The sequence below is a fragment of the Lactuca serriola genome, chromosome 3, assembly GCF_051521515.1.
Source record: "Lactuca serriola cultivar US96UC23 chromosome 3, Lser_US96UC23_V15, whole genome shotgun sequence".
Taxonomy (NCBI): Eukaryota; Viridiplantae; Streptophyta; class Magnoliopsida; order Asterales; family Asteraceae; genus Lactuca; species Lactuca serriola.
In genome coordinates, this window is record NC_136410.1 from 125,787,627 (window position 1) to 125,812,144 (window position 24,518).

The window sequence follows — 24,518 nt, forward strand, 5'->3', positions numbered from 1 at the left end:
TTTATTTCGAGATGATAATAGTTTTATGAGAATTATGAAATTCGAAAAGGTGTTAAAAAGAGGTTAGTTTGGACAGGTGAGAGTTCCAAAGGTGTACATTGTTAATGGATACATTGCTGAAAATGAAAAGGATTTTCTTGTTTACTTCATCGTTTGTTTTTGTAACTTTGTTTGAAATTACGAAACTGTCCTTAGATAGGTAAATCCGCTACGTGAAAGAATATTTTGGGACAGCGTAATGTTTAACGGGTTGTGTGGTATTTTTTGTTAAGAGGGGTATTTGCTTGTGGTTTGTTTAATAATTACAAATGAAAGAGAGTAAAGATGTCAACATTGTGATGTAGCTATCGTTGATTTTGTAAAGATATGTTAGGGATTTTTTGAGGATAGTGAAATGAAAGCTTGCAATAGGGTAACAAGATGGTGAGTATGAACATATATTTTGTATTTGATGCTGTGTTCTAACTTGTTCTGTGTATGTTATGGTTTTTCAATGTTTGACAATTGCATTTTATTATTATTATTATTATTATTATTATTATTATTATTATTATTTCACTTTTAATGAAAAGTTTCTATTATTTTTCTTATTTTTTTTTTAATTTGAAATTTAATTGCATTTTTAAGTTGGATTCATAAAATCAATAAAGTGAAGCTGAAACTAAGAAACAATCCAAACAATAAAATACATGAATATTGGACGATTTGACCGTGTATTAGACCATACGATATGCATCTTACTACATACTGCGGTAAGATATGGTATGCGGTAAACACCACACCGAGGCCCAAAAAAAGTGCAATATGAGTTGATTGAGTTATTGGGAAAAAAATTCTTCCTCAAATGTAGTAATTCATGCATAAATATGTGTATTGTGGTGAAGTGTGGTATAACACCAACCAATTTTGTGAGATAAAGCACAAAATGACATGACATTACAAAAGTGTGGTATGACATCTATCAAACCTTAGTGTTTTATCATACGGACCTCTCATTTCTCTTGATTCAAAATGTTCTAGAAAACATAAAGAAATGTCATCAACTATTTTGTTTTGCGTTTTCACTAATTTAGTCATTTTCATGGTCAAAATCTAGGTTGAAAGTACAATAAAAAACTAATGCTAAAAAATGTCTAACGGGAGTAGTCGGTGGCCCAATCAGACCACTCTAATCCGTGAGGCTAGCAGGCCAAGGTCTTCGATCCAAACCGCGCCTAAAAGCACTATGACCCACAAACCACTTTGTTTTTCCTCTTCAATCCAACATTTTGTCAATCCACACTACAAGAAATATACCATTTACCAGCGACAAGGGGCTTTAGCAGCGACTCTAGACATTGTCTCCGCTAAAGCCCTTTGTCGTCGGTAATAGTGTCGCTGGTATAGGGTTGGCACCCGAATCCGCGCTTTCCCCCTCTGTTACATCTGAACCATTCGATAATATATCTAATCCAACAGGTGAGGTCTCTTATCCTATCTAACCTAATATCAGCGACATATTTGTCGCCGCTAAAGAGTTAAAAAAAGTCGCCGCTAATAGTTAACGAAAAAACACGCGACATCGTTCCCTCCAGTTTGTCGCCGCTATTGCTAAAAGTCACTGGTAAAGCTCTACCTGTCGCCGCTAAAGGTGTCGCCGATATTGCCTCTCGCATATAAAAAAACGCACGAGGAACCCTCATTTCTCCATTTGCTTTCTGTTTGCAGCGCTTCTTTCCTTTGCCGTTTCCAGCTTCTTCCGATTTTCACTTCTATTTGATTGTTCCAAGCAAATTTCTTCCCACATTGTGTCCTATTAAGAATCTAAGTGTGGTTAAAGCTTTTGGGACCAATTTCTAACTCCATTTCTTCAACAAAGGTAAGTTGAGTTTGTAATTTCCTTTTCAATTTGTATGTTAATTTCGATTTTTAGCTTCATCTAGTGATTGAATGGTAATAAATTGTTCATATATTTGTTTTTGGTGGTGTTGTTTTGGATTAAAAACAAATTTCTCCCCACATTGTTCCAAGCATATTTCTCTAGGTGTGGTTAAAGCTTTTGGGACCAATTTCTAACTCCATTTCTTGAAGAAAGGTAAGTTCATTTGCGAATTTCACTTTTAATTTGAATATATGTGAATTTGTTGTATATATGTCAATGTATGTGTATTTGATGTATATGTGGTATATGAGTATTTGGTAAAAATGATATGTATTTGTTATAAGTAGGATGTTATTGTGTGTATATGAATGTATGTATGTTTGTTGTAAATGTGGTATATGATTGTGAAACTTTTGTATTTTGTATAAATAGGATGTTATTATCTATATGTGAAATTATGTTATTTGGTTTAAGTAGGATGTTATTTTGTGTGTATGTGTATGTATTTGTATTTGGTATATATGTGGTATATGTATGTAAAAGTATGTGAATTTCATCCTCTTATGTATTATGTAAAAGTATGTGGTTTTGGTATAAGTAGGATGCTATAATTGAAAAAAAAAATTATTGTTATAATTTGAAAAAAAAACAAAAAAAAAATTATAAAATTGTTTAAAAACTTACATACAAAAACTAGAAAGTTTCTAGTTTTTATCCAAGCTAACTCCAAATTAATTAACCAATAAGTTATATAGTTAATTTATAATCTTCAAATTAATTTATAAGGTTATATTTCTATAACCAATAATAATCGGTTACCATAAAAATAGGTTAAAGGATGCTATAATTGAAAAAAAAATAAAAAAAAATATTGTTAGAATTGGAAAAAAAAACACAAAAAAAATTATAAAATTGTTTAAAAACTTATATATATTTTAATCTCGACGGTAAAAAAGAACAATACAACAACATAATATGTATGTAAAAGTATGTGAATTTCATGTTCTTATGTATTATGTAAAATTATGTGGTTTTCTTATCAGTAGGATGCTATAATTGAAAAGAAAATAAAAATTAATTATTGTTATAATTGGAAAAAAAACACAAAAAATATATATATATAACTGTTGAATCGGAACATTTTGCAAAGCTCATACCGATAAGAATGGTGTATTTGTTACTGCTGAATCGGAACAACAATATGTAAGTATTTAATTATAATTTTATCATATATTTAAATGTTTATTTATATTTAATTGTTACTCACTTTTGGGAGTTACAGAATCGGTTAGTTGAAGAGTTGTTAGAACAAACTCAAGGTGAAAGTGAGTTAACACCCGCTCAAGAAAGAGCTACGTTCAAGAAAGTATTAGGAGAGCGACGTGGCTACATTAGAGGTTGGCCGCAAACCTTCTGGTCTCCCGACGATTCCACAGCCTTCGCAACCATCACAACCACCATCACAGGTAAAATAGCAATCTACTTTATCATCGTAAAATGCATGTTGATTTGGTAGTTTTGGTTTTGTGGTGATTATTTGCTAAAAAGTTTGGTAATTTGGTTTTTGTCCCAAGTGCAAGAAATAGCAATGTACTTTGGTTTTCTATTTTAGTTTAAAAATAGCAATCTACTTTAGCATCGTAAAATGCATGTTGAATTAGTAGTTTTGGTTTTGTGGTGATTATTTGCTAAAAAGTTTGGTAATTGAGTTTTTGTCCCAAGTGCAAGACATAGCATTGTACTTTGGTTTTCTATCTTTGTTTAAAAATAGCAATCTACTTTAGCATCGTAAAATGCATGTTGATTTGGTAGTTTTGGTTTTGTGGTGATTATTTGCTAAAAAGTTTGGTAATTTGGTTTTTGTCCCATGTGCAAGAAATAGCAATGTACTTTGGTTTTCTATCTTAGTTTAAAAATAGCAATGTATTTTGATAGTTTTTGTTTATGTAGGGATGAGTTTTGTTCGTTTTTTCAATCCCAAAATAATCAAGGAAACGATGGGAACGACAATGATGGTATGTAACGATGGGTTTTATTTGCATATGTTGTCACGTTTTGCTACTTGGTAGATTGTAAAAATTTTGTTGTTTTGCTACTCAGATATTATGACTTTTGACATTTTATTCGTTTTTTCAATCCCAAAATAATTAGCGTCGATACTATTGGTTTTGATATTTAATCGAATATTGTTATTACCGGCGACATTATTACCGGCAACCAAAATCATTAATTAAAAAAAATAAAAAATTGAAAAAAAAAATTACAGGCGACAGAAGTTATTACCGGCGACACTTTTACCGGCGACATTATCACCGGCAACCAAAATCATTAATTAAAAAAAAATAAAAAATTGAAAAAAAAACTTTCCGGCGACACTTTTACCGGCGACAGAAGTTATTACCTGCGACACTTTTACCGGCGACAGAAGTCATTACCGGCGACTAGCTTATTAGAGGCGACAATCCTTATTAGCGGCGACTTTTATCATTAGTGGCGTTAAACTGATCAATAGCGGCGACTCAGTATCGGCGACGCGTCGCCACTATTAGTATTAACGGCGACTTTTGGGACTTTTACAGGCGACTTTTGTCGCCGGTAATGACATTTTTCCTTGTAGTGCCAATCCAAAACAACCCAAAATCCTGACCGAATTTTGACTTAATCAGACCACTTTAATCTCAAATTGAGTTCTCTTATAGCTTTAGACCATCTTCAACTCATCTCTATTTTTCCCCCCATAAATGGAGTAAATAGCCTTTCATTTCTAACCCTACTCCATTTTCTATCCCATTTTTTACCACAAAAAGTATATTCCTAGAATATTTCATTTTTATAACTTCTATATATTGTCAAATACACCCCTCTACTAATTAAACTCTATATTTATGATTAATTAATATAAATTAGTATATAACATGATATTATAAATATTAAATATTACATTTAAATTATAATTAGTAGATAAAATAAACTAAAAATGTATAAAATAAAAATGAGAAGGACTAAAGTTGACAACCAAACTTCACCTCCATTTTTGGAGATATGAATAGTATTCCCCCATATATGGGTGAATATTATTCATATCTCCAAAATTAGGTGAAAATGAGGTAGAGTTGGAGAAGAACGGGGGAAGAAATGGGGAAAAAAAATAGAGTTTGGGGGTGGGTTGGAGATGCCCTTAGTAACCTTCTAATAAATTTTAACTTAAGATCTCCGATCAAACATCTGACGACTCTGAATTATCATTTTATTATTATTATTTATTTTTTTTAGTTTTTTTCCGGTACCTATTCTTTTAATCCTTATTTTGCCTCTATAAATAGACATCCCTACAAACTAAAATATAATCATTTGAACTTAAAATTTTGTTGAAAGTTATTTCTTTCCATATCATTTATCCCCGATTAATTTCCCATTCTTCCATAGTTCCATATACAACTTCCTACAACTCCATATTCCAAATTATAGAAAATATCTTAAGTTGAATATCTCATTCGTTGCGCTAAGCATGGGCGGATCTTTCTTCTTTTTTTTTTAAACGGCCAAATTTAAAAAAAAAAAAAAAAAAAAAAAAAAAAAAAAAAAAAAAACTCACCCAAATTAGCAATAAGCTATAGGGGATCAGATGTCAAACATACAAGAAAATAAGAAAGATTAAAACAAAAATGGATCACAACAAAATTCAGCCCAATTACAAATACCACTCTTGCCTCTACATTTAATCCACATGTAGACCATCGCCTTGATGTTGTCAACCACACCCTCTTGGATTAGTGAATCTTACGTGAAATATAGGATCATTTCTTGCTCTCCAAAGACCCCAAAACATCATTACATTTAGTCTCTCTCTCTCTTTTTCGGGCATCGACCCCAATTTGCTGCATATTGTATCAACTCATCTATATTTTGAACACTTATAGGAGTAATACCACACCAACCGAATAAAGCTTTTGCGAACAATGACAGTTTACCAGTACATGATTTATGGCATCCACACCGCTTATGCACGAACTACAGGAGCTTGAATCGATCTTTACACCTCTTTTTATAAGTGCCATAACTGATGGTATTCTATCCAGTAATGCTCGCCATATGAATGTGTTAACTTTTAACGGTATGATCGGATCTAAAGCATTGAGAATGGGGGTTGTGCCCCAACGATCTGTCAATTTATAAATATAATATGCTTAGAAGAACTCTTGGAATTTTGTTTTTCATCAAATAAGGCCCTTAATGAAACTAATATGAATTAAATATGACCCCAACCAAATTAAATTTTGGGCCTCTGCACCTCTCGCAGACTTGCACGAGGTAGATAGAATCATAGAAACAAGATTAAATTACTGAAATGGTCCCTATGGTTTGGTCAAAATTACATGTTTGGTCCCTAATTTTTTTTAGCACTCAGATCGTCCCTGTGGTTTGATTTTGTTGCGTTTTTCGTCCCTTACATACATAAAGTTAGGGACCAAACGTGCAATTTTGACCGAACCATAGGGACGAAAATCGCAATAAAATCAAACCATAGGGACAATCCGAGTACAAAAAAAAAGTTAAGGACCAAATATATAATTTTGAGAAAATCATAGGGACGATTTCAGTAATTTACTCTAGAAACAATCGAAAAGCTAGCCTTTTCTTATGCTTCTGGCTATTTGTTCGACACAAACGAACAAAAAAACACTGCAGCTTACACTTCCTCATTTAGTATCTATACTCTTATTTTGCTTGATGATTTTCTCATTTGGAAAGTACGTAATATCTCTATAATAATGCATAGAAAACAACTCTCAACTAGGTTTTTAACTTTTTATTGTAACTAATTTTCTCATCTAGATTTTAATTTTTGTTTTTTAATATTATAAAACATAAATTTATAAATTATAATGTTTTAGTTGTATTGGTAGTACCTCTAGTTTTACAAACACATAATATAATATGTATTTGAATAATTTTTTTTTTAATTCAACGTTCTTTCGTTATTGATATAAAAAAAACATTTTTACCCGATCCATAAAAAAATAAAAAAATATGTTTCGATATTTTTGTGCCCCCAGCCTATCAAAATCTTAGATCCATAACTAGTCCTAAGGCCGAAGGTAGTGGTGTCAAGTTCACCGAGCTCCATCTTAATCAAAATGTTGCCCAACTCTCCTTAACCCTCGGCCCATCTTTACCAAGGAGAGAGAAATATGGTAGTGTTTGCTGAGCCACTATATGAAGCTTAAGACCATCTCCAACCCTTAACACTATTTTTTATATTATACCGATAATTAGAGTATAAAAAATACTGTAAACACTAAAATCATCCAACCCATTATATTATATTTAACATTAAAAAGAATATTCTAAGTATATTGTTCTTTATTAAACATTATATTTAGTGTTACACTAAAATCCAACACTATATATAATGTTAAATATAGAGGAAAATACCGGCAATAGTCAAAAAATGAGGGTTTTTTCAAAATAGACATTTCCGGATATAAACATTCATTCCACGGAAGTAGCTCTGTGGAGTCTACTGTGTAGCTCCGCGGAATGGATCTTGAGTTTTTTTTTTTCACATCGATTCTTCGGGGTTTATATTAATTCTCCAACTAATTAATTTCAATTAAAGATTATAATAGTATGATAATCTTTTCTTAAAAATAATTAGTTGGGGGATTGAATCTAAACCTCGAAAAATCGATGTGAAAAAAAAAAAAAAAAACTAAAGATCTATTCATCGGAGCTACCTCCACGGAATGAGTTCATTCCTCGGAGATAGCTCCGTGGAATGGATCTTCAGTGTTTTTTTTTAATACATTGATTTAGCGGAATGGATCTTCAGTGTTTTTTTTAATACATTGATTTATTTACGATTTTATCATTCCGCAGAGCTACAGTAGATTCCGCGGAGCTATCTCCGCGGAATGCATGTCTATATCCGGAAAAATCTATTTTTATGTCTATTTTTTGAAAACATTTTTTTTTTACTATTGCCAGGTATTTTATTTAGTGTAGAGTTGGAAGACATTGTAGTATTATAGCATACTATTGTAGCATACTTGCATCGATGCGGAAACAACGGAAGTAGTGGCATGGCAGCGTCAAGGACATTGTAGTGGATTAGGATGGGATCATGGGAGGATACAGCACATTGTGACACCGCATCCAAAGTTTTGAAAAGAAAAAAAGAAATTTTAATTTTTAACGATATTTACTTTTAGATAGTGTTTTTTTTCTCTTATTATTTACAATGTTTAAGCTTTTTATAATTTATATTTTCAAAAATAATTATTATTAGAAATTTATAATGATATCATTATACCATCCCATCCGTACGTTGTACCACATGAATGGAAAAACCAGTTTCAAATGCGATGGAAATTTATTCGATGTATCGTGTATTCTTGTGGCTGATTAGAATATTAACTAATACTATGCATGCTATTGATACAATTGGGATTTTATTCCAAAAAAAAATGTTACTGTCATTTTGCCGACTACTATGATTGACAACTAATATAATGATATTAATAGCTATAAAAACATGGTTAATAAATGATAATTTATCAAATAACTATTATACGTAGTTAATATTTGTTTTTGTAGAGTATTGTTTTTTTTTTTTTGAGTAAAATGTGTGTAGTATACTGACCTTATCTTTTATCGGCATAAGAAAAGATAGACTAAACATTTGTAATCTGCAAAAATAAAATGGTTATTTTTCAAAGTTGCGTAGAATAAAATACAAAATTTAATATTACATAGTTTTTTTATTTATTGTAAACTCTGATGACAAAAAATTGATCTTTTTTTTATTTACGTTTTTTATAGTTTTTCGACAGACATGGTCATTTTTTAGAGTGCAGTCAGACCACATAGAGCATATGTCGTGAAGTAGACTCAACTTTACATATGATTAAGTCTTCTCTATTTTTTGTAATCTTGTTCTTGTTTTGTAGCATCTGCTTAGTTGATCACAACAATGTTTATGACTTTTACATTGTTGTAAATATTATATGATATATCAAATATAATTTTCAGAAACTATGTCTCCTAAATATTGATCGTGTAGCAAAACACGAAGGGGGGGAGTGAGGATGGGTGATGAGAAATTAAGAATGTCTCTCAGTGGGTTCTGATAGGTTTATCTATAAATAAATAAAGATTGAGTAAATGAATTTTAGATTTAGAACATCTCCAACTCTATACTAAAAAAATCACATTTACATTATAATGCTCCAATTCTATACTGTATTTAACACTATATGTAGTGTTAAATATATATATATATATATATATATATATATATATATATATATATATATATATATATATATATATATATATATATATATATATACCCATTTACCCGTATTTATGTAGTGTTAAATATATTTATGTTTTCTTTTAGTTTAGTACATAAACTTCAGTGTAAATAAACATATGTTTGTTGAGTTATCTTTTAGTATACATTTAGGTTATTGTGTTTTGTATTTGTGGCTGTGTGAGCAAAAAACAGATGATATTGCCATTTATTGCATCTAGACCAATTAATTACTAAATGCAAGAACTAGCAATATACTAATTAATATACTAATTATGTCGGATAATTTTAAAACTAGGATGTTAAAACATGAAATACAGCCAAAATCTTAGTTTTTTGGAATATTATAGTGCTTAGGTTTGATTTTTTTGATAAGTAATGTAGACTTTTCTCTTATATATAATTGATATATGATATTCATAATACCCATCCTTATATGACTATTTTCAAATACTAATTATTACTTTTTTTAAAAAAAATTATTTATATCTTTTCATCTTTAAGTAATCCCTCATTGAAAAAAGATTAATTCTTTGTACATTTGTGGAAAGGTTCTAAATGTTTGAAAATTTTTAAAAAATAATAATAAACGGTGTTAGGTGATAGATGTTGTGTCATTGGGTTTGTAATAGTTAGTCCATTTTGTATACGGTATTGGGCCTGTCCAAGCCGTCACATTTATTAGGGTTTAAATATTAATAGTGCATGCATGCACTGTAGATGGTTATCGCTTTTGCTAAGATATCTTTTGTAAACCCTAGCACGTATCTACAGTTGAAATTCTTCATCGAGTTCATCTGGGGCGTGACTTTTAATCATTCAACATCTGTTTGATCATCTTTGTGTTCTTTACTTACCTGTTACAATCTAATCGACCTTTTAGGTTTTTAATCTCAACAATTCGTATCAGAGTAGGAGATTGTGTAATCTATATGCATCTCTTCTGTTTGTTAAGCTACTAGGGTTTCTGCTGATATAGGATCTTGTTTAGTCATTTTTATTGGTTTTATGACGACTTATTGTGATCTTTATATTACCTTATTATTTGTTTAGTTTGCACATCTGATTCGTAACAAGTTACCAAGATCTCGATAAAATGCAACACGACGACTCAAGTATTAACTCCTTGCATATCTCAAGCAGTATTGGATCATCTACAAGGATCCCAATACTTTTCCCTCATGAGTATGAAGTTTGGGCGCTCCATTTTGAAGACGACGTTCTTGGTTCAGACTATAATTGTTATCTAATATGGGAAGCCATTACTCTAGTCCCTTTCGTTCACACAGAGACCAAAAGAACCATCAAAACTCAGAAAGAATACAACCAACTACTTCTTGACGTGAAAGATGTGCCTCAAGATGAGAAAGAGAAACTTATTAGCAACGTTAAAGCGATGAGGATCATCAGATTTGCTTTGCAGGCAGACACGTTTCGTTTGGTTAGTTCATGTGATACTGCGAAAGCCATTTAGGACAAGCTCAAGGAACTTTACTCCACTGAAGCAGATCTTGAGCATTCGACTCAAACACTTTTGTTTTTGGAGTTTGGGGATTTTGCACAAAAGCCAGAAGAAAATTTGAGTCAGACTTTCAATTGCTACAACCATCTTCTCAACAAGATGACTAAACACGCTATTAGACGAGAAGTAATCGAGAAAAAGGTCACCTTAATGAATGGGCTTAGGTCTGAATGGATGGCAGTTGTTTCTACAGTCAAGGCGCACGAGCAGTTTAAAAGTTACTCTTTGGCTAAGTTGGCTGGAATTCTTTAAGTCACATGAAAGTAAAGTGTCGAAGGAAGCGAAAGTTGTTTCCGGTATGGGGTTTCTAGCTCTTGTTGCGAAAAGCAGGACCGTAGTAGAAGATGAATCTGAATCCGATCACTTTGAATGTGATCTTACAAATGAGGAATATGCCTTGATGATTTCGAATCCCAAGCGGTTTGCAAGGAAGAAATTTTCTTTGAACAAAAATCGAAATTGGCAAGGAAGTTATAGATCGGACAAGGTGAAGGAAGAAAGTAAGAATGTTTCTCAAAAGGAAGATGAGAAAAAGGAGAAAAAGGTCGTTGGTGACTCTGGCTATGATTACAACTATTGTCATGGAAAAAACCATCTGGCCAAGGATTGCATGCTGAGGAAGTTGAATGAGAGAAAAGAAGGAGAAGATGATGAGACGTACCACTTGTGAAAGTTAGAGGACATAAAGAAAAAGAAAACTACTGATAACTCTATGCTTGCTTTGATTGTGCAGGAAAATGTTGTTGAAGATGAGTTTGGAGGAGTCAAAGTCTAGTCAATAGACTTAGAGGATGATGAGGTTCGCAAGCCCACACATGGAAGGGGATTCGTTGCGAAGGAAGAGAGTTCTCAGTTCGTCGGCAAATGTTAGATGGTGACAAATGAAGGGTCATAAATGCAAAAGAGTACCACTGGAAGTGGAAGAGGACATGACAACTGTTTCACAGCACGACCAATTCCAGACCAGATCAATGAGTGCGAACAGCTGATTAACAAGGTAAACTCCATTCTTGAATCTCTAAATATACCTGCTTCTAAATATGAAATCGAATTAAACGATCTAAAGTTCACTTTTTCAAGCATTAGTGATAGTTTAAAATGAACACGGTTAACAAACTCTAACTTAACCGATCAATTGAGCAGGGTGTCATCAAAAAGCGATGAGATGCGAATGTGGATTGAGAAGGTCGAGTCGGAATTGTCTAAGTCTAGGGGTCATTTAATTTACTTGCAACGTGACAATTTAAAGCTTTTAAAACAACGTAATATTTTTTGTTTTATTGCTAAAATGATTTACTTTAATATTACTCGGTTGCACCTTGATTGTGGAATTGGTGAGAAAATTCATACGATGATCTTGCCATTTCTTGAATTAAAGGAAGATGAAATAGACGCCGACTGTTACAATTGTGAATCCATAGTTTCGTCAGAAGAAACTTCTGATGCATATAGGGTTCGACTAGAACGAATTGAATCATATATTAATTCCAAAGACCACAAAAACATGTTGAAACAACTTTTGGATGAAAATGATAAGAAGCAAATCAAATCTGATACTGTTCTGAAATTCAACTCATTGAGTGCCAAATTGAGTTCAGAAAATAAAATAAATGTTGAAAGTACCTCTGAATTCGTTGAGGATAGTGATATGAGCGAAATTTCAGTGGAGGACGAAGTGGATTGCTCAGAATTCGTTAAAAACGAACCTCAACCAGTGAAAGATTTGATTTCTGAAAATTCAGTTGAATTCGTGTGTATTTCTCAAAAGAAATCAAAAACATTAAAAACGAAAGAAACTGTTTTTCCTAAAGTCCAAACTGTACCCAATCAAGTGTTTGCCACTAGAGGACTAGACAAAAATCAAACTATCGAACTAACGTCCATCGTAAATGAAGACAACAAAGATGGGTATGATGAATTCTTTTGGTCAGCACCAATTGATAATGCACACGAAACGAAAGGTCTATCGGAAAGAACCTCTTGGAGAGTTAAAAGTCGATATTTGGCAGAACCACTGAACAATCTTTCAGCATTTGAGAAGGGAAGCCTAAGTGGCACCAAGTAAGTTCAAAGCGAAACCAAACCTCAGTCAGCAAAGAACAAAACTCATGCCAGAAAAGAGAAACGTCAAGTGAATATTCACAAGTCCGTTGAACAACTCGTTGAGCAAAAACGTTTAAGGAATTGAAGATACCAGAATAATCTCAATGAAAGGAAGAAATTTTGGCAATCCCAAAATTCCAGCTATGTTCATAAAGAAAAACCTTCCAGTTCGAGGCAAATCCCAGTCAGTGTTCTCGTTGTCACACCTGCAACTCAAAATCGAACTTCATTCAAAAACCCTCTTTTCAAAAGAAACAAACTGAGAAACCAAAAACTCATCCCTCAAAAGCATCACCAAATGATGTAAAGGGAAAGGGAAAATTAGTCTCGAATGCTAAAGCTCAAAATTCAAATGCTAACCCTAAGAGAGTTAAGAGAGAATTCGTCAAGAATCAAGCTAAAAATAAACAAAATCAATCTGATTTTGTAAAAACGAAAAACAAAAAGATCAAGGTTTTCACAATAAAGAAGAAAGATCAAAAAACCTTAATAAAACAAACTAGTATGATTGATCTCTCTGTTGCTTATCCAGTTTCTGTAAAAAGCTCACAAGGACCCAAACACCTTTGGGTTCCTAAATCTGTTTAATTTTTACAGGTTATTCGTGACGAACAGTTTGACACTGAATGGTATATCGAAAGTGGCTATCGTGTCATATGACAGAAAGAAAGGAGGAGCTAAGAGAATATAGAGAACTAAAGAATGGTGGTCTTGTGAAGTTTGGTAACAATGCTCTTGGAGAAATCAAAGGATATGGCATGATAACGAATGATGAATTCTCAATTCGCAAAGTAGCCTATGTTGAAGGACTGCAACACAACTTAATAAGTGTTTCGCAGGTGGTAGTAGGTACAGGTCTAAAAGTCTCGTTTGATGGTGAAGGATCTAAGATTATCGAAAAGAAGACGAAATGAATACTGCTTAAATCAAAATGAAAAGGCGAGATGTATCCATTGGACATCAATACGATACAAGGGAAACCTTCTATTTGTCTGCTCACTAAGGCTACAACAGACGATAGTTGGCTATGGCATAGGAGACTTTCGCACCTTAACTTCAAAGACATCAACAAGCTAGCTCTTGGTGATCATGTGCGAGGTCTTCCTCTCTTGAAATATGAAAAGGATCATCTCTGTGCCGCATGAGAAATGGGAAAGCGAAGCAGAAAAAGTCATCCTACTATTGTAAACACGAAGGTTATTGAGCCACTTAAACTACTCCACATTGATCTTTGTGGCCCATCTGCAATCGAAAGTATTGGTGTTTCATTTTCAACTCAAAGGAACAACGAAACAAGTTTGATGAGAAGGCTGACGAAGGCATTTTTCTGGGATATTCGCTGACATCGAAAGCATATAGGGTCCTAAACAAACGATCCATAAGGATTGAAGAAACCTATTATGTAACATTCAATGATAATTACTCGAAAAAGAATCAAGCGAATGATAGTCAGGCGAACGAGATCTTTCCTCAAACGAACCAAGTTACTGTTCCTTTGGCTAATCTCTATGAAGAATTCATACTTCTATTTGACGAACCTGAGAAGGCCATCACATCTGAAGAAAAGGCAGCGGATAACAAAGAAGATGAATTGAAAAATATAATTGATGAAGTCACGAAAAACATGGATAATCAGCCACCAACTACGAACATGCCTCAAGAGACAAACTCTCTAGTCCAGGGGGAGGGTTCCAATTCCAATACACATCCTCAGGGGGAGCAACTAACTCTACAAGAAACGAGCATTCTGTTGTAGGGTGCAGAAGATACTTCAATTCCTAATGAAGAGGATCACTCGTCATTCGATTGGGAGAATAAGGATGCAAATGACGATTTGGATGTACAATCAGAGTTTGAAGATGTAAACGTTGAATTGGATCCTTCTTATGATCCAAACTATCCGCCACTAATCAAATGGACCAGAGATCACCCCAAAACCCAATTCATGGTGAATCTTCTGCAGGTGTTCTCACGAGATCTCAAATAAAAGCGAAACGAACTGCTTTATTCTCCAAAGTAGAATTCTGCATGTTCAATTTGTTCATGTGCAAGATAGAACCAAAAACCGTCAACGCCACTCTTGATTATTCTGATTGGGTGTAAGCGATGCAAGACGAACTCAATGAGTTCGAACGAAACAATGTTTGGAGATTAATTCCTACTCCACCTGAAGCATCAGTTGTTGGTTTGAAATAGGTGTTTCGCAACAAGATGGATAAAGAAGGAAATGTAATAAGAAACAAGGTGAGACTTGTGGTTAAGGGTTACTTCCAGGAAGAGGGTATCGACTACGAAGAAACCTTCGCACCTGTTGCAAGGTTGGAATCAGTTCGAATATTCTTGGCATACGCAGGTCATAAGAACTTTGAAGTGTTTCAGATGGATGTTAAATGTGCGTTTCTAAACGGTGAATTAGAAGAAACCGTATATGTTGAATAACCACCTGGGTTCATTAATGAGAAGTATCCCAATCATTGCTACATTCTAGATAAGGCAGTTTACGGACTGAAGCAAATTCCGAGAGCCTAGTATGATACTCTTACTTGCTTTCTTAAAATGTCTAAGTTTAAACAAGGTTCGGTTGACCCAAACTTCTTTCGTAAGAAAAAGGGTGACCACTTGATGATTTTTCAAATTTATGTTGATGACATCATCTTTGGATCGGCTAATCCCAGCCTCACCACTGAATTCCGAAAGTTGATGGAAACTAAGTTTGAAATGAGCTCAATGGGTCCTATTAACTTTTTACTTGGATTGAATATAAGGTAGGGACCAGAAGGTATTTTCATTAATCATGAAGCATATACAAAAACTCTGCCCTCTAAGTTTGGCATGATGGGAGACTCAAAAGTGAAGGTTCCAATGGCATTCAGAACGAAACTTACACCTTCTCTGGAAAAACCAGTTGTGGATATGACCCTTTATCGTCAGATGATTAGTTCCTTAATGTATCTAACAGCTAGTAGATCGGAAATCGACAAACAAACTGTTGGATAATAAGTAATACATTGTTCCGTGTATTTGTCCGACTGATATCTAGAATAGAGGATTATATGATCACTTATCTTAAATGGTGTATCATCATCATCTCAGTTCCGAGAGACCTTGAAAGAGCTACGATTGATGATCGGTTCCTAAAGCCATACTTGAAGTTATAGTTATTAGACTTATCCAAGTGGGAGACTGTTTGATAAGGTGTCTAAGTCCATAACTATTTCTGGTATGTACCTGACCCAGTTTGGCATGGTCCATTTGGGTTGCATGGCATCATGCATTTGGATAGACTAAAATGAGAGAAATAACACTTATGGTTTATTAATATATTATAAGTTCTAATATATTAATAGTATTATTTAATTAGTATTGATCAAGAATTAATTTGGAATTAAATAAGTGATTAAAAGAAGACTAAGTAAATATATGGGTTGATTGTGTAAATCACTCATACTTGTATAGTGGGCTAATGCTCCATGGATTATCAAGTTGGGCTAAAACCCATAGGATGCTCCATGGATGCTCCATGGTGTTTATAGAACCCATGGGTCATGGAAATGAAAGGTCATGACCATTAGGGTTTACATGGTGTAACCCTAATTCTAACACACTATATAAGGATCATTATGTTCACCAAAATCGGCACTTAAGCAAGAATAGAGAGGGCTAGCCGATTTCTAAGTGTTCTTCATTTCTCTCAAGTCATTCCAATAGCATTTGGTGTTGTGTGAGACATTTAAGACATCACACTTGGGGTGCTAGGCTCACAAGGTTTTTCAAGGAATCCAAACTACTACAAGGTATGTTTTCTAGCTAACTTTTATGTTTAAAAGTTCCCCATGTATGCTAGATAGGATTATGAACCTTGGAAAATCAATTTTGCATGTATCTTAGTCAAACATAGATCCAAGGTTTCTAGGGTTACATGAACACCTTAGGAGTGTTAGAATGCTAAAATCCCTACAGTATTGTCCTCTAGACATGAGGAGAAGATTGGAGAAAGAGTTTCTTGAGTTTAAGCAAGAAGGAATAAATATGAATAAGTATGAAACTCAATTCAATCAAAGAGCACGGTTTTCTGCAAAGTATATCCCAACTGAAGACGATAAAATTCAGTTATTCTTGTATGGACTGCGGTATGAAATCCGCGATTTCGTAGCTAATCGGGATGTTTTGTCCTTTGACAAAGCTGTTGAGTATGCTCGAAAGCGTGAGCATGACTTAGAGATACGTGGTGCCACTCTTTCTGCTCCACAGCATCCACGTATTGATTAAACTGTTCCTGTTTCCTTTATTCCACCAACTCAAACCATTCAATCTGAACCTAGCCAGCAATTGCAATCTCAGAGTGCCGTTCGTGGTCGTGATAGATCACAATCTTTTTCTATTCAATTGTCATCATGTTGCATTTGTGGAAAAAATCATCCGGGCCAATACAGAATAGAAAAGGAATTTGTGGTCTGCTATGGATGTGGAGAACCGGGTCACATAAAGCTAGCTTGACCAAGGAAGGATGGTACTTGCTATGCATGTGGTATTACTAGCCACAAGAAGCGTTTTTGCCGTACTCTTACTAGTCAAATGGCGGGAAGTCAAGCTTCCGTCCAACAACCAAAGAATACTCCAATTAAAAAGGACAGGGTGTCAAAAGCTAAGGGCCGTGCATTCCAGATTACCACAGAGGAGGCACGCGATGACCCGAATGTTGTGACGGGTACATTTCTTGTCAACTCTAGACCTCCTCACCTCTTATTTGAATCCAGCGCAGATTCTTTTGTGTCTCATGAATTTGTGCATTCTTTTCAAATTGCTTGTTTATATTGCTTTTACTTGAGAAAGTTTAAGGTCTGTTGCCGACCTTGGTCTGGAAGAAGAAATTTTAAGTATTCCAGATTCTAAACTTTTCGTGTTATAATTGATAAGAAACTTTTCGAAGTGTTAAAAAAGACTTATGATAGTCGACATCGATAATTTTATAGATAAAAGATCGAGGAATATCGTAAAATAATATTTATTAAGTGATATCGTAAATAGTGTATTAATACCTATAGATTTGTATTGTACATTTAAAGTATGTTTGATAGAAACCTGAAATTCCCAGTTGAGTCTAGGAGAAATTGTCATTTGTACTTGTTTGAACACATTCATGTGTGATAAGTTCCTTTGTAAAAATTCTTGATATGGTGACTTGGGGACTGCGAGACAATTCTTGGGACTAGTATGAGTAGGTGTGAATAGTTGAAGAGGCCTATACTACTGGAAGCACATGACTCATACATGGATCAGGAAAGTCACAAGGTTACCAAGAAACTATAAATTAATTCTGTTTTTTGTTCGAGTATTTCATTACCTTTGTTTCGATGATGACTAAGAAAATGATTTTCGTTCAGACCTTAGTGGTCATAAAGAATCGAGTCCGACTAATATAGATCTGTGAAATGAATTGATTGGTTCAGAGAACAATGTCTTGTGTAGCGACGAAACTTTAGTTGGAAGATTGAAGAAGGAGATGGTCGAGGTAGTTGATAAATGTATAACAGTTTTCATTAAAGATTAAGCAAGTATTAGCTAGAATTGCTACTAGTTATGAAGATATTATATCAAATTAGAACATGAAGGAAAGTTTCTTCTATGATAGTGACTGACTAATAGAAATAAGAGTATGATTCATTGTGTGTCTTTTACGTTATGAAATCAAAGGTCATTAGAATATGACCATTCGAATTGTTGTTGTAGCAAAAGTGAAGACTTAATCTTGGGTTGAGTCTATAACCCAAATTCAGGAAGGAGTATGAGTATGTAATGAGAATTGATTTCTCTTTAACTCAGAGATTAGGATCGAGGCCCAAATTATATTTGGGAATATAAGAATGAGATAAGAGTGAAATATCTCCAGTTATTTTAATCGATGTAATTTCGGGGACGAAATCCTCCAAAGGAGGATGTATTTATAGTACATTTTGAAATCGTGTTTAGTAAATGTTAAAAGTAAATAATATTATGAAATATCAAGTGATATTGAGTATTGAGTTCTAACAGATAGTTTTTACTAGAAATGAAGTAAAACTATGTTTAGAATCACTCGGAAAATATTGGAAGTCTTATGAGATTCCAATCAAAAGTCAAATATTGAAAATTAACGAAAATATAAAGTTGAAAATAAGTAAAATTATATTACTAAAATTTTAAAGAATTTCTTTAGAAAATTTTAGGCGAAAACCTCATCGAAATCCAAGTTATAACGAAGAAGTTATGACTTATTGAAGTTTCGTGACAAAACCGGCATGACGTCGTATGACGTAAAAATTGAGTTTTCGATAAACTACTTTTTAGCCTTTATGATATAAATGAAAGTTGTAGTATTCGTTAAACCGAGAACTTTAAAAAAAAAAAGAACGTCAAAATCTGACTTCGTATGAGGAAGTTATGATTTTTTTTCTAAGATTCAGTATAGCAGTAGACAGCTAAAAACTTGAAATAAAGATCAAATGATTTTTAGCCGACGCAACCTAAACGAGAATCGAAGATCTTCTAAATAGTAGTACAACGGTAAAAATACAGACGAAAACAGACATCGGATGAAGAAGTTATGAATTTTTAATGGACTTTTCTTGTCCCGGCCCGTTAAAAATATAATATTAAAAATGAAGTGAACATTAGCCGACGGAGTCTAAACAAAAGTTGTAGAGTATGATCTCACCTACACGTGGATATAAAGAACGTCAAAAACGGAGCTCGTATGCAAAAGATATGAGTTTTTGAATTTTTTAAATAAAAATAAATCAAAAATTCGAGACTTATCCGAAGGTGTACGCCCAGCATACTTCGTTTCGTACGACCAGCATACACATTGCAGGGTCTCAGATCAGCCACGTCGCCGGTCCTTGCATGTGAGCCACGTATCAGCCACGTCCGAGCCTAGGTTTCGATCAGATGACACCTCGCAGGTACGCCCCACGTACGAGGGGTACGCTCAGCGTACAGACCGCCTCGCAAGTACGCCCAACGTAGTCATCAGCTTCGAACCCTATAAAAGGGATGTGAAGGCCGCCGTGTTTATGTAACAAATTTCACTCTTTCACACCCTATACTCTCTCTAAATTTACCCTAACACCCCCTGAAGCCCCAATATCATTCCCGACGCCCCGAAGTTCCTAAGAAAATCATATTTTCAAGTCGAAACTCTGCCCGAGTAAGGCCAGTTTTCAACTAAAATTTCCGGTTTCGTCACAGAAAGTTATATTTAGAGCCGAAGTGCTGCCCAAATTATCATTTAATCCCTTTTATTTCACGGTGAGTTCAATATATAGGAACAATTGTATGGTATGTGTTATATGTGCTACGTGCTTTTCTGTGTTATTATCTCGTGTTATTATTTTCGCTATTATGGTAGCAAAGTTGTACCTTTGACCACGTGATCAGTGAAAGGACTTAGATTCACGGTGGTACTGGTATGTAGTCTCTAGCCTTGTAGATCATGTCTCGTAAGAGAATGACTTTTATTCTATGGAATTAGCAGAAGGTTAGATAGGGTTAAAAGCCTGAAATCTACCAAAATGTTTAATCAGAAAGTGTATGTATTATGTGCCATTTGGGTCAAAGTTTTATTGAAGTATATCAAGTATTGATATTGTTATATATCATTGATTGATATGGAAAGCTTGTCGCATGATTCACATATGCCTTTGTTGTTCCTTGTTCCCTTTGCTTCTGCCATATTGAAGTATATATATGGCATAACGTTATATTATATCTATTATTGAACTCACTAAGCGTCACTGCTTACCCCTCTCAGTGTTTAACAATTGCAGGAAATAAGAATCCAGTATAGTCATATACTGTTGGAAGATTTAGAATAGTTTATACTATTACTTTTGTACTTGAGTTTACGCATGTATAAAGCTATAATATCCTGGGTAGTTATGTAATGGATATAACACTTTGTAATATACTAAAAAATTAGTCGGTTTGTATCCAGTATTTTGTAATCACACTATCAATGTAAAATATTATTTATAAATATGCATGTAGCTTGTTTTGGAGTATCAATATTGTGAAGTATGAAAGTTTAGGTCTTTCAGAAATACGAAAGTTGGGTTCTTTCAGTTGATTAGGGTTTAATCCCATGGATGATTGGTTGTTTTGAAGACTATTATTACCTTGTGTTTGAAGTTTATGGAAATTTTTTCTAGTTACACATCTTGTTATGTTTGTTTACCTTTGATCATGAGCTTGGATGAATAAACATATATTTTTTTTGATCAATTTCTTGGTTAAGTAATGGACTTTGAGATTGGTAAGCAACAAATGGCTTCTATGTTTGTTTTCATTCCATTTAAACCATGGGAATGCTTCCACAATAATGATAATGTAAGCATTTGATTATCTTATGGACTTGCTAACTCTTAGAACTCAAAGCTAATTGATTTTCACAAGATTATATGCTTCATTGATTTTGTGACTTTAATTAAGGGAATGTGTTAGAGCTCCTCTAACCATTTTAATATCTAAGAAGAGTTGAGGTAATTTGTGCTTATGAATTGCTATAGCCAAGTTAAACCAATTCACAAGTGTTGTTCCTTTAGTCTAATGATAAGTAAAACTATGTCATCCATGTGGTGTATCCCAAAATCAACCAATTTCACTTCATTGAACTTAATCAAATATTTTACTTGTTTATTTGTCATATTTACATTCTAGCTAGTTTTAATTTTGTCAAAAAATCAAAAAGAATTAACCCCCCCCCCCTTCCATTTTACTTTTACTTTAGTTTTACAAGTACTTAAACAAGTGATTAACATAAAGATTTAAATTGAACCAATCTCCGTGGATACGCTTCCTTTAACACTATACACTATTTTAGTGAGAAAGATTTAGGGTTAATAACTTAGTTGGCCTCGACAACTGCCAAATTTTGGTGCCATTGTTGGGGATTGGTTTACTTTTAATCAATTTGTTTCTCTATGCCCAGATCTCAACGTATAGGTGACTTGATTTACAATTTCAGAAATTGAAAAAGAAGCAAGGCGTTTGGTGAAGGAAAAAATAATAGAATGTGGTTAAACTTCCAATCCTTACGGGGATCCGGAGGTTGAACCCACTTCATCAAGTGACACGGAACCCGATTCTAGTCCCAACCCTCGCCAAGAAATTCCCAAAACACCACCTCTACAACAAAATCCACCCATTATTGAACCAATTGCAATGGCGGGTGGAGGAGAAGCTCCCGAAAGAACTTTGAGACAAAGGATGGAAACCGATGTTACACAAACTCCAACCGGTATCAATTATCCCATTTTGGAAGGAGGTTCGGAATTGAAGTCAAGTTTAGTCCATCATCTTCCAACTTTTCATGGATTAGAAAATGAAGACCCTCATAAGCACTTAAAGATGTTTCACATTATTTGCACTAGTATGAAGCCACAAGGGTCAACCGATGACCAAATCAAGCTAAGGGCATTCCCTTTTCGTTGGCCGATAGAGCAAAGGATTGGTTATTCTATCTTCCCCCGGGGTTAATTAACTCATGGATCGACATGGCAAGAGCTTTTCTTGATAAGTTTTATCCCGCTTCAAGAGTCTCAAGTCTTAAAAATGAGATTTGTGGAATCCGCCAAGGTTAAAATGAGACTTTTCATGATTATTAGGAGAGGTTCAACAACTTGTGTTATAGTTGCCCACAACACCAAATTCCGGAACAACTCCTCATTCAACACTTCTATGAGGGATTGTTGCCAATGGAGAGAAGACTAGTTGATGCCTCAAGTGGTGGTGATATCTTTAGTAAAAATCCACAGCAAACAACACAACTTTTCAACACCATAGCCGTGAATTCCCAACATTTTGGCCCGCGCCAAGATATGAAGAGAGAGACTAAACAAAAATTCAACAAAGTGGGGACATCAAATCTCGAATCTCTAATCAAAGATTTAACCTCCGTTGTTCAAAGTTAGCCATGGGACAAACTCCATAAGTGATGGTTTGTGGAATATATGCAACAATGGGACATCCTACGGATATGTGTCCCGTTCTTCAAGAAGATGCGGAACATTTAAATGCCACGGGAGAGTTCCAAAATTACCACAACAAGCCATTCGGTTACCAAAATGCTTACAATTCAAGTTGGAAGCCAAATCCGAACATGAGCTACAACCCAAGACCATTGCCTCAAAATGCATTGGTTAGACCTTCCTATCCACCACCACAAACTCATTACCAACATCCACAACCACACTATCAACCCAAACCACACCCTCCACATCATCATCAACAACCTCCTCAATCCCAACCAAGTACCTCCGGAATGTCTCTTGAAGACATTGTGAAATCCTTAGCCACTAGTACCCAACAATTCCAAAAAGAGACACTAACTAGTATCTCCAACCTTGAAGCACAAATGGGAGATATAGTTACATCCATAAGTAAGTTGGAGGCCCGTGGGAAATTGCCTTCTCAAACCGAAAAGAACCCAAATGTCAATGTGGTGACCTTGAGAAGTGCCAAACAAACCGGAGAGGGTAGTTCAAAGAAGAAGTCAAGGGATGAAGAGGAAGAAATAGAAGTCATTCCAATTGAGGATACCATAGCCAAGAATGCCACACAAGCCGGAGTTCCAAAGAAGACCATTCCTTTAGTGATATCAATAGCCACTCAACCGCCATTCCCCTCTCGACTTGCGACTTCGAAGAAGAACATGGAGGAGAAAGAGATTTTGGACACCTTCCGAAAGGTGGAAGTAAACATCCCTTTACTTGATGCCATCAAGAAAATCCCTAGATATGCAAAGTTTTTGAAGGAGCATTGTACCAACAAAAGAAAGTTGAAGGGGAACGAAAAAATCTCAATGAATGAAAACGCATCCGTGGTTTTACAAAGGAAACTTCCACCCAAATGCAAAGATCCTGGAATGTTTACGGTCCCTTGCAAGATTGGGGATGTCACTTTTAGTAGCGATATGCTTTATCTTGGTGCTTCTATCAATGTCATGCCCTATTCGGTGTATGAATCATTGAACGTCGGACCCTTAAGTGAAACCGGTGTCATAATTTCTCTTGCGGATAAATCAAGTGTCTTTCCTAGAGGTGTTTTAGAAGACGTTTTGGTGCAAGTGAACCAATTGGTCTTCCCGGCAGATTTCTATGTGATTGATTTAGAAGAACTAGTTTCCTCCAAGTCGGGTATAATTTTACTTGGGAGACCATTTTTTAAGACGGCTAAAATGAAGATTGATGTGTATGCGGGAAGCTTAACGATTTAGTTTGATGGGGAAACAATAAGTTTCAATATCTACGATGCTATAAGATATCCTAGTGATGTTTCATCTTTGTGTTTTGTTGATGTTGTTGAACCATTAACACAAGAATTGTTTGAATTGTCTAACGGTGACATGTTGGAGATGATTTTGAGCAAAGGATTTTTATTGTGGAAAACTAGCCAAGAAGTTGAAGCTCTACTCACTAGACCCCGAAGTTGAAAGATTGGTTAACAATTTGGAGATCAAGAAAACCACTCAATTCGGTGTGAAGCAAATTGAATTACCTCAAACTCACACAAGATCACCACCCTCCCTTGTTCAACCACCAGAAGTAGAATTGAAAGCCCTACCTCAACACTTGAAGTATGCTTATCTGGGAAACAATGAGACTCTTCCAGTCATTATTTCAACCCACTTAACCGAATTGGAAGAAGAGCAACTCCTTAAGGTGTTAAAGGAGCACAAGTAA

The 24,518-nt window shown here is 34.5% G+C and overlaps 2 protein-coding genes across 2 annotated transcripts; both read left to right on the forward strand.

Moving 5' to 3' along the window:
• Positions 1 to 13,949: 13,949 nt before the first annotated feature.
• LOC145095691 (uncharacterized) lies at positions 13,950 to 15,240 on the forward strand. Its single transcript, XM_079033530.1, has 5 exons — positions 13,950 to 14,120; positions 14,234 to 14,476; positions 14,558 to 14,764; positions 14,854 to 14,898; positions 14,998 to 15,240. Exons 1-5 carry the CDS (start codon positions 13,950 to 13,952, stop codon positions 15,238 to 15,240), a joined length of 909 nt encoding a protein of 302 aa, XP_078889656.1.
• Positions 15,241 to 22,795: 7,555 nt separating this feature from the next.
• LOC145095692 (uncharacterized) lies at positions 22,796 to 24,518 on the forward strand. The gene is made up of 2 exons (XM_079033531.1): positions 22,796 to 23,972; positions 24,229 to 24,518. The coding sequence occupies exons 1-2, from the start codon at positions 22,796 to 22,798 to the stop codon at positions 24,516 to 24,518; spliced, it is 1,467 nt and encodes a 488-aa protein (XP_078889657.1).